The sequence below is a fragment of the Triplophysa rosa genome, linkage group LG10 (genome assembly GCF_024868665.1).
Source record: "Triplophysa rosa linkage group LG10, Trosa_1v2, whole genome shotgun sequence".
Classification (NCBI taxonomy): Eukaryota; Metazoa; Chordata; class Actinopteri; order Cypriniformes; family Nemacheilidae; genus Triplophysa; species Triplophysa rosa.
In genome coordinates, this window is record NC_079899.1 from 25098286 (window position 1) to 25111867 (window position 13582).

At 37.6% G+C, this 13582-nt stretch overlaps 3 protein-coding genes and 1 non-coding gene across 7 annotated transcripts; 2 read left to right on the plus strand and 2 right to left on the minus strand.

Moving 5' to 3' along the window:
- Positions 1–297: 297 nt before the first annotated feature.
- trnal-cag (transfer RNA leucine (anticodon CAG)) lies at positions 298–380 on the minus strand. Its single transcript has one exon. It is a non-coding gene; the product is annotated as a tRNA-Leu (tRNA).
- Positions 381–2512: 2132 nt separating this feature from the next.
- dusp23b (dual specificity phosphatase 23b) lies at positions 2513–4619 on the plus strand. Of its 2 annotated transcripts, none has more exons than XM_057343065.1 (3): positions 2513–2591; positions 3134–3420; positions 3537–4619. In XM_057343065.1, exons 2-3 carry the CDS (start codon positions 3151–3153, stop codon positions 3723–3725), a joined length of 459 nt encoding a protein of 152 aa, XP_057199048.1. In that variant the 5' UTR covers positions 2513–2591; positions 3134–3150; the 3' UTR covers positions 3726–4619. The 2 variants fall into 2 exon arrangements, with proteins under 2 accessions (XP_057199048.1, XP_057199050.1); XM_057343067.1 differs by having other exon boundaries at positions 3503–3652.
- Positions 4620–4752: 133 nt separating this feature from the next.
- Positions 4753–9456, minus strand: txlnbb (taxilin beta b). Of its 2 annotated transcripts, XM_057343918.1 has the most exons (10): positions 9369–9456; positions 7743–7976; positions 7574–7665; positions 7302–7472; positions 7038–7232; positions 6607–6726; positions 6454–6528; positions 6273–6365; positions 5497–5592; positions 4753–5424 (listed from the first exon to the last, which is right to left on the minus strand). In XM_057343918.1, exons 2-10 carry the CDS (start codon positions 7963–7965, stop codon positions 4921–4923), a joined length of 1569 nt encoding a protein of 522 aa, XP_057199901.1. In that variant the 5' UTR covers positions 7966–7976; positions 9369–9456; the 3' UTR covers positions 4753–4920. The 2 variants fall into 2 exon arrangements, with proteins under 2 accessions (XP_057199901.1, XP_057199903.1); XM_057343920.1 differs by lacking the exon at positions 9369–9456 and having other exon boundaries at positions 7743–8529.
- Positions 9457–10438: 982 nt separating this feature from the next.
- Positions 10439–13385, plus strand: LOC130560810 (gap junction epsilon-1 protein). 2 transcript variants are annotated; one of them, XM_057344834.1, is made up of 3 exons: positions 10439–10518; positions 12608–12790; positions 12990–13385. In XM_057344834.1, exons 1-3 carry the CDS (start codon positions 10483–10485, stop codon positions 13383–13385), a joined length of 615 nt encoding a protein of 204 aa, XP_057200817.1. In that variant the 5' UTR covers positions 10439–10482. The 2 variants fall into 2 exon arrangements, with proteins under 2 accessions (XP_057200817.1, XP_057200818.1); XM_057344835.1 differs by lacking the exon at positions 10439–10518 and adding an exon at positions 12123–12161.
- Positions 13386–13582: the final 197 nt, after the last annotated feature.

Sequence of the window (13582 nt, forward strand, 5' to 3'; positions counted from 1 at the left end):
TTTTCCCACAGCTGTATATATTTTAGGAGTATATCTTTAGTATTTTAAATAGAGGAACACAAAATGTTGTGTGAACTGCTTATTTTAAACTACATATACGCTTACAACTGTAAATTATCTGACCATGCATGTGGCACATTTCAGTTGGTCGATTTTAATGAACTACAAAGTTTCTGATTAGCAAGGACACTCTCAGAGTCGCCGATTAGGTTTTATGACCGGAGTCCCAAAACGTGAGGTTTAAATACAGCAACAAAAGACATTTACTTAGGCTACATAAAGACAAAAGGTTGTGCTTGTCAGAAGTGGGATTCGAACCCACGCCTCCAGAGGAGACTGCGACCTGAACGCAGCGCCTTAGACCGCTCGGCCATCCTGACACATCGTTACAAGTTAACAAAATAAACAGAAAATGACACACAGTGTGTTACAATGAAACATAATTCCATAACACAAAAATGTGTTAATAATTAACACATCTTTTTTAAGAGTGGTGTTGTTATTATTATTAGTAACGTTAGTAGTATTATCTTATTTTTATCACTATGGTTAATATTGTTGTTATTATTATTGTTGTTGACATTCTTAATATTATTATCTCTGCGTGTATTACTTTAATATATAACCCTATTGTGAGAACAAATGTATACAGACAGGAAAAAACTAGTGATACGGTAAATGATAACATTATAATATGAAGAGTTTGGTTCCAAAATGAAATCATGTTTTTTATTATGTTATCATGTTTTATTGTGTCAGTTAGCTGTATTTTTTTTAGTTATTGTGGCTTACACCGTGACTACACCGGACGCGGCGCGACGCAACACACAGCTTGCCTTGTTCTAACACTGGGTTCAAACCAAACGCGAATAAAGCGTGTTGCGCTAGTAAATTACATACAAAGTCAATGCAAGGACGCGCAAGATACGAACTCGCGGCAGGCGGTGCGATTGCCGCGAATGCGCGTCAATCTCGTCTTCCGCCAAGGTTGAAAATATTTGTCAGATATATTTGTCAGATATTTTCACTAACGCGAAAATAACGAAAATTTCCAGAGAGTAATAAAGAGCGTGGAACACGATTGTTCACGTTTGGTGTGAATCCAGCATAATGGGATTCCAGTGTGGACAAAATTTTAAATTATAATGGGTTCTAATGCGTTCTATTGTCTCTTGACGCGTCGCATGGCGCCGCATCCGGTGTAGACACGGTGTTAAATCAAAACAAACCAACTGCAGTTTGATTGATATTAATTGGAATGCACAATAAAAAAACATGATTTTTAATTTTTTTTTAAAACGGAGTTTGGATCCAAACTCTTCATATTTTAAATGAAGTATAAATCCTGCGTCACAGTCAAAGAGAACGCTGTCGTCGTAGTCGCAGAAACAATTCGTCAGATATTTACATTTAGCTTATATTCACAGTAAATAATACAACTATTAAAACGCTATTTCTACTTAATTTGTAACCTTTTAAAACTATCTTATGCAAAAAAAACTGTTTGCGTGTCCTCACTCGAAAACCCTGAACTAATGTGAAGCATTACGAAGGAGCTCAAGCTGTTATAAACGCGATCATTCCTGCTCTCTTCAGTCCTGTCTGAGTGTAACTTAGATTATTGGAAATGGTGATGAGATCCGAGAACATTATTGTCATAATTGAGATACGAATGTAGGCACACAAGCTCTCAAACGACAAACACTCGATGTGTTCAGGAAACGAGTTCTGTCACATCTTGAAATTTGCTCTAAAGGTAGTCGTTTTGCCCAAACCTGATAAACATTGCTGCTCATAATTACACACATTAATGAGATGTAGGTAGATTTTATATTTTAATACCAGATTTGCCATTTCCCTTGACTTATTTATGTTTTTGTGATGAGTTCTCACCGCAACACTGTGTATGATACACATATGCAGGACAACCGATTAAGAAGCCCACTGTCTTATGTACAAAAGAACACCTTCACATCTTGTTTTGTTACCATACAGTCCCTGGTCTCGACGTTTGGATGCCGTCTCACTAGACATCCGATCTCAGACTCACTCTAAGTGGTTGGGGGTGGCCTTTTCGATGGATTCCGCATTGTCAGCTAAATTGTACGTCAATGGCACCGCCATATTGGGGAGGGCAAACTGTCCTTAAACCACATATAAGTGAACAAGTGAACTGATAAGCTGTGTTCTTTCTGGATAATACAAAAATAACGTTTACATTTATCAACCTATTTTAATACTGTACGATCTACGTGGATAAAAAAAGATGTTCTGTCTCCGTTTACTATTTTACTGAGATAACGTATATTTTGTAATAAGAATTTAATTATTGAAACCATCTAAAAAGTGTACAGTAAACGTTATTGAGGTTTTATGCAGAAAATCATCTGCGTCTCTGTTTATTTGTATGTGTTTATGTGAACTCAAGCCCTTCCCAACATGGCGGCGCCGTTGACACATCGCAGCAACGGACCAAAGCGCCCTCATGCGGCGACCCGGTCGCATTCTAGCACGAACATTTACTTACTGTGTAGTGTGCACGTCTATGTCTGACGCCGATTTTTCAACAGTTCGACAACCGTGCTAGTTCAGTATGTATTACCTTTACGTTTTTCGTTAAGTTAAAATATTGACATATAGATGAAATGCATACATTCAGAGAACGCGTTTGGAAAGCGTGTAGTGTATTTATAAGCGTTAGATCTAAAGAAACCCCCCCACTGAACTATAAAGATACATCGAAAATAATTTCTGAAAAGAAAAATAAATTGTTATTCGTCCCCAGTCCTCATATATAGATATTTGATCTTATAAATACGATTCTATTCAATGTTATGAATATAAATGTTATTATTAATTGTCTTTTTTTTACAGTGCAATATTATTTAAATACTTGATTGAAATGTATACCTGTTGAAAAAACCAGCACATGCTGGTTAGTTAGGTTTTGAAGAATGGTAGGTGGTTTGTGCTACTGGTCATGAGCTAGTTTAGGACCAGCTTAAACTAGCACAAACCAGCTACCATGCTTCAAAACCTAAATAACCAGCATGTGCTGGTTTTCTCAACAGGGTAATGTCATGGTTTCCTTATACAAGTCTATTATTCAAGCTGTAACATTTTATTGTTACAGAGCAGTCATTGAAACTCATGGCCTCAGCACCGCCTCCAAACTTCTCGTGGGTGGATCCTGGTAAAGTGGCAGGATTGGCGATGCCCAGGATGACCGCTCACTATCAGTACCTGCTGAACAACGGCATCAAGCACCTGGTGAGCCTGAGCGAGCGCAAACCTCCATATCACGACACCTGTCCGGACCTGACCCTTCACCATATCAAAATACACGACTTCTGCTCCCCAACGTCTGACCAGATAAAGAGATTCTTGTCTGTAGTGGAGGAGGCCAATGCAAAGGGACAGGTGAATACCACCTTTGCTTTTAAATGCATAATGTTTTAGGCTGCATCAATAAAAAACTTATTTTTATCTTGGGGGAAGCTAGAAAAACAGTTTGTTGTCTGAATGTGGTGTGGCAGGGAGTCGCGGTGCACTGTATGCATGGTTTAGGCAGGACGGGGACGATGCTCGCCTGCTACCTGGTGAAAAGCAGGAAAATGAGTGGAATTGTTGCTATAAATGAGATCCGAAGCATTCGACGAGGATCCATCGAAACCAGAGAACAAGAACAAACAGTGGTGCAGTTTTACCAGCAAAATAAAGTGTAAAATAGGAATACGTTTCTATATGGTTCATTTTATAATGTTGATAAATAATGTACTGTAAAGCAATAATATATATTTATAAACTATCCAACCTTTTGTTTCACATTTAATTGAGATTCAATATTGTCTGAAGTTACCACAGTTAAAGGTTGTTTTTTGTATTAAGTATTGATTACCGTCTGTATGACTATGGTTTTACTGCAAATACCATGAACGCTCACTCTTTTAGTGTTTTTTGCACTGTAACTTCAGCACGTCATATTTAAGAAGCTCTTTAGTCTGCTGCTGGTTCATCTTTTGATTTGTAAACTCAGGCCTTCTGTGCCTTGAAGTGTTTCGGTTTGTCCGCCAGAGGGCGCCCTTTCTATATTCTCCAAAGATTACCTTTATGTGTGCCTGTTTTTGTGAGATATAGAACACATTCACTTTGTGAATAAAGATTGAAGAAGGTTAATTGAAGATTATGTTTTTCACATCTCTTAAAAAAATCCTAAAACAGGAGCTAACTGTCACACAGAGATGGTGTCACACATATATCTCTGGAACTATGTTTTGGTTAATAATTGGTAAAATATTCACCAAACTTGCATATAAAATGGCCAACACACTTTTGCATAATAGCACGAGACTAAATGATGTCCTTTTAATATGAATTAAATGAACTTTTCAATAAATTGCCTGGTATACACTAATACAACCCAAATTGTTCGGGGTTATTTTTAAGAACATGAAACATTTCTCAACGAGCATATCTGCACTGTTTCTTGGATTTGAAAATGACTTTCTAAGTTTTGAATCAGTTTCAAATAGTATCTTTGAAAAGCTCAAAGATTTCCACATGGTCTCCAACCACCTCGCACTTCATTTACTGTAAATGCAAAGAGATAACACGACACAGACATGATGTCATGGTAATACTGTAATAAACGCTGCTTTGGAAATTGTAAAATGACTTAATTTGTGTCTGGAACAAGGACAATCCTTTAGTTTAGGTGAACAGGAAATAAATGCAATGCCATTTGGATTCAAGATCATATGTGATTTTAAAATCAACTTTATTTTGGTGAGTGGAATGCGCTCAAAGCAGTGGATCCCTTTTACAATCCAGCCCAAAATGAGACTGTTTAAGACAACTCACTATTAAATCTAAGAGGCAATAGTAAAGTTTCTCTATATGAACTTTATTTGTGAATGTGATCTAATCAACCGACTCCATATCTTTATCTCTGATCTCTTGATGTTCTTCAGACAGTGTGTCGTCTGTCTCCTGTGCAAAGTTCTGCTGGATGTCGGCGTCTAAATCCCGAGTGACGTCTGTGCTCTCAGAACGCTCACAGCTGTCATCCTCGTACGCTTCTGGTGGCAGGTGACGGCGGATGGTGAAAGATGCAGCCAGCTCCTGAAGCCGAGCTTTCTCAGTCTTCAGACTGGCGAGCTCGTGGGTCAGAGGCGTCTCGGGCGCAGGGGACGAGCAGGTCGGTTGGGTAGGGGCATCTTGTGTGACCGCTTCTGTTGAGGGTACCACTTTCTCTTCCGTGGCTTCTGCATCTCCCACCGTCTCAGTAGAGACCGTCGTGTCGGCCGTAGACTTTTGAAGCTTCTCATGCAGGGTCTTTCTCTCATCCTGAAGCACCCTACAGAGCTTCTCCAGTTTCTGGGTCTTCAAGGTGTGGAGTTCAAACTCCTTCTCTTTAATGGCTTTCTGCACGAGAACACGACACGTTAGACATTTGGATGCAGAAGGATGGAAGGTTTGAGGAGACGAGCTACTCACATCTGTCACCATGTCAAGCAGAGCTTTATTACAGCCATCAAAACGGGACTTCCAGGTCACCGCCTCTTTCTCCAACTTTTTCATCTTCTTTGCCATCTGTGCGACAAAACAGCACGTGAACATGTAGGCTACACTAGACAGAACGAGCATGAAACGAACCCTGGTGTTGCGATCTTAAGAGTTTTATGTAAGCTGACAACTTTTGGCCCGCTGCCCGATGTACCCGATGGCATCATTTGTATTTATTTCAAGTTTGATGTCATTCATTAGTCTTTTCATTTAAAGCTTTATTAGCGTTTGTTAAAGCTGTACTTTTATCGTTTGTAGTTATTTTCGAGGCATTGCTTCACAAGATTTTAATTCCTTTGTAATAGATGTCACTTAAGCTTTGGTTTCGAGCGTTGCTGCGTGAAGATGCCTTCAAAAGTTCTCGTGAACTGAAAGCCACCAATTGTCCTCGCCTCAGTATTGTGACGCATTTCCAAGCAAAACAAAATATTCAATGAGAAAAAACTGACGTCATTAGTGAAGAATCAACACTTAAGAGCGTAAGTACCTTTTCGGATTTTGTTTCAAGATGAATGTTATTTATCTATTTATTGTGGATTAAACCGATAAATTGCTTACTACAGTTGCCTTTCTAAAAAGTACATGCATGTTGAATGCCAAAATAATATCTTCGTATTGAATTTTAAGGATGTCAAATGGGTTTTATTAAAAGACCCAAAGTGAAAATGTGAATCCCATTGATTATATGAGAAATGAAAGACACGCACCTTATCCATGTCCTGTTTGAAGCTGGCGTACACACCAGTGCTCTTAGATACTGTTCCTTGAAATTCATCAAACTTCTCCGAATACAGAGCAAGCTACAGTACAAAAAAATCATTTCTTTCACTTTAGAAAAAATAGGATTTAAGCAAGAACTAAGGATGGTAATATTTGATGTAAATGTACCTGGGTCTTCATGTCATTCTCTTGTTCTCTCAGATGTTTAACCTGTAGTTTGGCTTCTGCAGTCTGCTTCAGTAACTACACGTGCCAAAAAACGCAGAAATGCATCTTTAGAGGTTTTTCACACATGACATTCCCTCAGAATATAAAACTCACATGTTCCTTCTCTAGTTTGTGTTTCTCCTGAGCAGCTTTAAGCAGCATGTTGGCCTGTGCGAGTTTCGTCTCCTGCAATTTCTGCTGCAGGTCTCTGTGCTTGAACACTTTCTCCAGATTCTGAACGACCAACAAAACATCTCAGTCTTAAAGGGACAGTTCACCCAAAATTCTGTCATCATTTACTCACCCTATATAAATGTCTTTGTTTTAGGTTAAATACAAAGAAAGATAGTTGAAAAATTGTGTGTTTAGTCCAAATAAAATGGTATGGTCACAGTTTGCTTTCCTAAATATCTAACAGAACGAAGAAATGACACGAACATTTTTCCTACTATGATAGTCAATGGTGCCTCAGAATTGTCGGTTGAGAACATTCTTCCAAATATCTCTCTTTGTGCTCATCAGAACAAGAAACGTGAAACCCGTACCGCTTCTCGTTGATCATATTTGGAAATGAGATCTTTGAGTTTCTCAGCCAGGTCGCTGTTTTCTTTGCACAGTTTGTCGTTTCGGCTGCTGTGCTCCTCGATCTGAACCTGGATTCCTGTCAGGGTGCTCTGGAAATGTGTGGTGATTTCTTTCCTCTTCAGATCGTCTTCACGGCACCTCTGTAGAGTTTCTTCCTGAGCGACACAGAAGCACAACGGAGTTTAATAGGCAGCTGACGTAGATCAAGAAACATCATTTTTCACCTTTAACGTCTTGTTGTGTCTCTGCAGCTCTCGGCACAAGCCCTCCAGTTTACTGCGGGCCAGTACGGCTCGGCTGTGCTCGCTCTGGAGCTGATCTTTCTCCTTCATCACCTGGAGAAGTTTGTTTTGCAGAACCTTCAACTGTTTCTGATCAGATCGATGCTCTTGCAGCTGCGAGGTCGGGGATGCAAAATGAAAAAAGCACCAGATCATTACTAACCCGGGATAGAATGCCTAGAAATCCCAGGCAGATCGCTGATGATCGTACTCACCAGTTCAGCGTGTTTTTTGATGAGAGCCTCCAGTTTCTGCTCCGGGGTATCCAGTTTATTCAGGCTTTGCATGAGCAGCGTGGCTTCCTTCCCTGTCATCATTCACATACTGTATTTTGGTCACAGGTTGAAAGCATGAGGAGGACATCATATTCCTCGTGTGACTTACCGAGACCTTTCAGCATCTTCTTTTCCAGCTTCTGGTCTTTAGGTTTTCCTGGCTCCTTCTCGTCTGCGATGGTGCCCTCCTCAGCGTCCTCGGGTTCAGCGGGTCGGTCGGTCGTCTGATAAGTGCTGATGATGTCCTCCAGCTGCTGACTGAGAACTTCAGTGAGGTCATGAGTCACGTCTGTCTTACTGTCACCATTAGCGGGTTGTGAGCGGCTCTCCATTCTGATGTGCTCTTCCAACGGGACAGAAGGAATTCGTTGGGAGTAAATGAATTATGCATCAGTTAAAAAAATGTTTCTGTTGGCTATTAAAATATCTGGAACTAAGACCCGGACATGGCCTTGGACGTTTTTAAAGAAATGGACAACTAAGTTTTTCCTTTCCTTTTTTCCTTATTTTGGCTTAAGATACTATCCAATCACAACGCATTTTTTAAAATGTATTACATTTTATATAATCAAAATGAACATAATATATTCACAAACAATCACTTTGTATCACAACATCTGCTTTCCTATCGCTTCACATTTCCACTTCACACCACTGACAATTTCTCTACAGTTGTCTCTAATATTTTTGGAAGGAGAATTTATTATAAATGTATCATTCTCTACAAATCTTTCTTATTTTGTATTATTCTCCACATCTTTTATTGCTCTTCACCATCTTTGTCCTATTTTGTGCAATTGTCTCTTATGTTTTGTTTATTATTCTGCACAATTTTCTCCAATATATATGTATATACAGTCTAAAATACTTTCAGATTGGACTCTTCAATAGTGTTATTATGTGTTTTCATGTTGTATTTGACCAGGTCTCCCTGGAAGAAGAGACTGCGAAGTCTGAATGGGATTTTGTATCCTGGTTAAATAAAATAAAACAAATAAAAAATTGTGTGTACTTCCATTATAAAAATAAAACCCTCTGGTGTGCTCTTTCTGATCATGAATTTCTGGAAGTTTTTCATGTGCGAATCACACACATACAGTATGATATAAAAATGCACATTTTAGAAGACAGATCTGAACACGACATCAACGTGAATCTTCATGAATCAAAAGAGCTGTGGTTGTACAGTACTCTTTAGGGTTGTTTATCTCCTGAGCGATGGAGTCTGGCCCGTTCCTCTGGTTAAATATAGCTTCTCTGCTGGCCCTGATAACTCTTTACAAGCATGCCACATGGCACCTGTTCATGCTCTCTGGTCTATTTCAAGAACACAGACTCTTAATATGGTCAAAATTACTTATTTGTTGCCAACATTTTATTATTTTAATGACTGTTCAAAGTACATGTTTAAAGATTAGATTGCACATTTAATGATAATGCATCATTTGCAAAGGTAAATAAAGAATCAACTCGACCTACACTGAAACCTTCACACATTTCAATGTATGTTTACTCTTGGTAACGTTACTATCTTTTGTTGTCAGGGATTCAACAAACACACAAGAACTTAATTCAGGAAGTAAGTCTGAAACTTTGTTAGATGTTCCACATATGAGATAAATGGAAACGCGCTGCATTACGCCTTTACTTAACATCACATAATGTAGCATTCAGAAAACAGAGATTAGAAGAGATATTTAGTCAAGTTGAGAGGGAGAATTGCAGAAACACTTACCAGCAGAATCACTGAGAGAGTGAGCAGAGGAGTTCAGAAAGTCTCTGAGCGGCTGTCAGGGCTCCAGAGCAGCTGGGACGGGTGCAGACAGACCTCAAAATACTCCAGAGGGGTCGGGACTTCAGCTGTGTTCAATCAGAAACAATTCTGCACTTTATTCTCAAACTGCTTTCAAACAATATGTATATCGTCGCTGTCCTTCTGAAACCTCGTATGTCCAAATTTGCTGTTTTTCAGGCAAAGGAAAAACCCTGTACTTTTTAAACGATTAAATACTGTGTTGTCAAAATTGACAAGTACTTTTTAGTACTTTTATTAGTTAGATATCTGCAAAACCCAGTGACAAACATAAAGGGTGACCTAATATTTTTTTCCAGCAAAAAATCAAAATCACAAAATATGGATATACAAGGTTTCAGAAGGACAGCAGCGATATTTATACAGAAAATACTACTAAAGCAAACATGGTTTTAAGAAAAAACGTGCTTAAAAGGTTCTTCACACCGAGAAGAACCATTCTGTCAAAGGTTCTTTAAAGAACCATCTCTTTCTTACTTTTTTTTAAAGAACCTTTTTTCGCCACAAAGAACCTTTTGTGAAACAGAAAGGTTCTTCAGATATTAAAGGTTCTTCTATGGCATCAAAGTACCTTTTGAAACACCTTTTTTAAGAGTGTATAGCTAACGGTAACCATGTATTTGTAGTAAAAATATACAAATGGCAATCAATGCACAAAAAGATTTAGGGTAAAAGAGATTTTGACTATAAAACCGGGGTTCATTTTGGTAACTGTAAACAAACGATTACAAATGTATGAGCTTAATGTGCTTTGACTGACATCACAAGGTCTTCATCAGCCAATACGAGAGCATTGATGGTGCAGTAACCAATGCGGTCATGAGCAGATATACAGTATTTGACCATGCCTCCATTCATCTCAGTGTGAAAAGCTCTTTTGATGAGACCGGCTCAATACATAGCCTTGTGTTTGCATTACACAGCTACTCTGGGAAAGCATCAGGGGGAAATGTTGACAGTCTTTCCAGCCGTGACTTTATCAGCTTTGAGATCTTGAGACGTATTTCCCATGAGTTCTTGCTCTATCTCCAAATAAATGAGGAGGACAAACTCTCCGCTCGGACTCAGGCTGGTAAGAGCAATGCTGAAAGAATACAATTGTGTTTAATTTACCTTTTATTTAAAGTTCATTTAAACATGGAATATAATGGTTTTTTTATCATTTGAAGAAGTGAGTTAACATTAGTTTACAAGTTGTTTTATCATTTGAAGAAGTGAGTTAACATTAGTTTACAAGTTGTTTTATCATTTGAAGAAGTGAGTTAACATTAGTTTACAAGTTGTTTTATCATTTGAAGAAGTGAGTTAACATTAGTTTACAAGTTGTTTTATCATTTGAAGAAGTGAGTTAACATTAGTTTACAAGTTGTTTTATCATTTGAAGAAGTGAGTTAACATTAGTTTACAAGTTGTTTTATCATTTGAAGAAGTGAGTTAACATTAGTTTACAAGTTGTTTTATCATTTGAAGAAGTGAGTTAACATTAGTTTACAAGTTGTTTTATCATTTGAAGAAGTGAGTTAACATTAGTTTACAAGTTGTTTTATCATTTGAAGAAGTGAGTTAACATTAGTTTACAAGTTGTTTTATCATTTGAAGAAGTGAGTTAACATTAGTTTACAAGTTGTTTTATCATTTGAAGAAGTGAGTTAACATTAGTTTACAAGTTGTTTTATCATTTGAAGAAGTGAGTTAACATTAGTTAACAAGTTGTTTTATCATTTGAAGAAGTGAGTTAACATTAGTTAACAAGTTGTTTTATCATTTGAAGAAGTGAGTTAACATTAGTTAACAAGTTGTTTTATCATTTGAAGAAGTGAGTTAACATTAGTTAACAAGTTGTTTTATCATTTGAAGAAGTGAGTTAACATTAGTTAACAAGTTGTTTTATCATTTGAAGAAGTGAGTTAACATTAGTTAACAAGTTGTTTTATCATTTGAAGAAGTGAGTTAACATTAGTTAACAAGTTTTTTTATCATTTGAAGAAGTGAGTTAACATTAGTTAACAAGTTTTTTTATCATTTGATAAAGTGAGTTAACAAGTTTTTTTAACATTTGAAGAAGTGAGTTAACAAGTTTTATTATCATTTGAAAAAGTGAGTTAACATAAGTTAACACGTTTTTTTTATCATTTGAAGAAGTTTTTTTATTCATGCAAATTATAAACATTTATTTTTGATTCATAATTTTTCTAAGCTTTACATGTTTCAAAAACCTAAACTATTCTGTTGGTTTCCAAGGTTTATGTGTTTTTTTGACCCCACTGTACACATACACTTACACATTTAGTTAAATCACAAGTCATAGTTTACAATCTTTTTGTTAATAAAAGATCAACTTCATTTGTTCTTTTAATTTACTTTATATTCCTCTTAAATGCATAGTATTTTTGTCGCATGTTCACCCATTATGTGTCAATGGTTTGTTTTATCGCTGACATTGTTGAATGGGGATTATGTGTGGAGCACATGTTCACTGCTTTTGTTTTTTCTTTTTGTTGGTGTTTTGTACCTCATGGGTAAATTGATGAAGGTAGAGCAGATGAAAGGGAAATATGTGTTGACGGGAGCTTTTGCTCCATTGCGAAGGTCAACATGTAGGCAGAACAGAGTTTGAGGACACACGGCTGCAATGACGGCCAACAGTCGCAGAGTCATTCAACTTAAAGAATCATCATGTCTTTAAATTACATAAAGAACTTCTATGAGGGATGCGTAAGTAAACTAACTGCTGTGTGTGTGTGTGCGTGTGTGTGTGTGTGTTTTGGTTTGTAACAGCTTTCTCTTCATAATTTACATTTTGATGGCAAAAGTTATAATGGTACAAACCTTCTGTTGTGTAACACTGTGACAGACAGATTAATCCGGCCGTTTCTTGACATCGGTCAATGATCATGTTTTACCAAATTTACAAATGTAATGACTGTGAAAAATAAAGAAAGACAAACCATGTCAACAATACAGAAATACAAACTATAGAAACACAAAACATATTGTGTTAAATAATGGTTTATTTCATATATCAGTCTGTCCTATTTGTCATTAATAAACTGAAATCTATTAGAATTATATTTTAAAACGATATTTTCTGACCTTCATGTGAAACTACTTTGTTATGAAAAACGTTCTTATATATAATATGATTGTACCTCTTCTCTTAGCTTCGGCCTCCAACTGTGGTTGGTCAGTTCCACACCCTGTTTTTTGGTTCTGTGCGCATGTTCTTCTTGGGAGTTCTGGGATTCGCGGTTTATGGGAACGAAGCTCTTCACTTCAGCTGTGATCCGGACAGAAGAGAGCTCAACCTTTTCTGTTACAATCAGTTTAGACCTGTAACACCGCAGGTAAAGTTCAAGAAAGCCAAGAGAAAACATTTGAGCACGAGAAGTGTCATTTTGTTTTTGAAAGTCAAACAAGCACATACATAAAAATCAAAAATTGTACTGAATTGACATTATTCTAATATAAGAAGGTGCTCGAAGGAAGCATTTATGTTGTTTTGACCTCACGTGACAGCGCCGCTCTCTTCGCATTTGTTTCCAGGTGTTTTGGGCTCTTCAGCTTGTGACTGTGCTGGTTCCAGGAGCCGTGTTCCATCTTTACGCAGCGTATAAAAACATAGACCAAGAGGACATTCTGGAACGTCCGACCATCACCGTGCTCTACATCATCTCTGTCCTCCTGCGAATCGTCCTGGAGGTGGCAGCGTTCTGGCTCCAGAGTCGACTCTTCGGGTTCCTGGTTCATTCTCAGTACTTCTGTGACGCGAGCTCACTGGACAAGACTTTTAACTTTACCAAGTGCATGGTGCCCGAGCACTTCGAAAAGACCATCTTCCTCAGCGCAATGTACATCTTCACCATCATCACTATGGTTTTGTGTGTGGCAGAGATCTTTGAAATACTGTGCAGAAGACTCGGCTATTTAGCCAATCAGTGACATCATTACATCAAATAACTGATATGGAACATATTTATAAGGAATAAGGTATTATTTAATAACATTACATCCATCCAGGTTTTTCACATTGTGATCTATACCTCAGTTAAAGGCCACACGGCTATAAGGCAGAAAAGTTCTAGGATTCTAGTGTTGCTGTAAGGGGGTCAGGGGTCAAATATGACTTTGGGTAGAAT

Excerpts from the sequence above, each read along its gene's own strand:
- txlnbb (XM_057343918.1), bottom strand. The coding sequence starts at position 7,965 with ATGGAGAGCCGCTCACAACCCGCTAATGGTGACAGTAAGACAGACGTG. Across the intron at positions 7,473-7,573 it reads TCAAAAAACACGCTGAACTG|CTGCAAGAGCATCGATCTGA; the intron begins GTGAGTACGATC and ends CCGACCTCGCAG. Across the intron at positions 5,593-6,272 it reads TCAAACAGGACATGGATAAG|ATGGCAAAGAAGATGAAAAA; the intron begins GTGCGTGTCTTT and ends TTTGTCGCACAG.
- LOC130560810 (XM_057344835.1), top strand. The coding sequence starts at position 12,123 with ATGTCTTTAAATTACATAAAGAACTTCTATGAGGGATGC. Across the intron at positions 12,162-12,607 it reads AGAACTTCTATGAGGGATGC|CTTCGGCCTCCAACTGTGGT; the intron begins GTAAGTAAACTA and ends CTCTTCTCTTAG. Across the intron at positions 12,791-12,989 it reads TTAGACCTGTAACACCGCAG|GTGTTTTGGGCTCTTCAGCT; the intron begins GTAAAGTTCAAG and ends ATTTGTTTCCAG.
- dusp23b (XM_057343065.1), top strand. The coding sequence starts at position 3,151 with ATGGCCTCAGCACCGCCTCCAAACTTCTCGTGGGTGGATCCTGGTAAA. Across the intron at positions 3,421-3,536 it reads AGGCCAATGCAAAGGGACAG|GGAGTCGCGGTGCACTGTAT; the intron begins GTGAATACCACC and ends GTGGTGTGGCAG.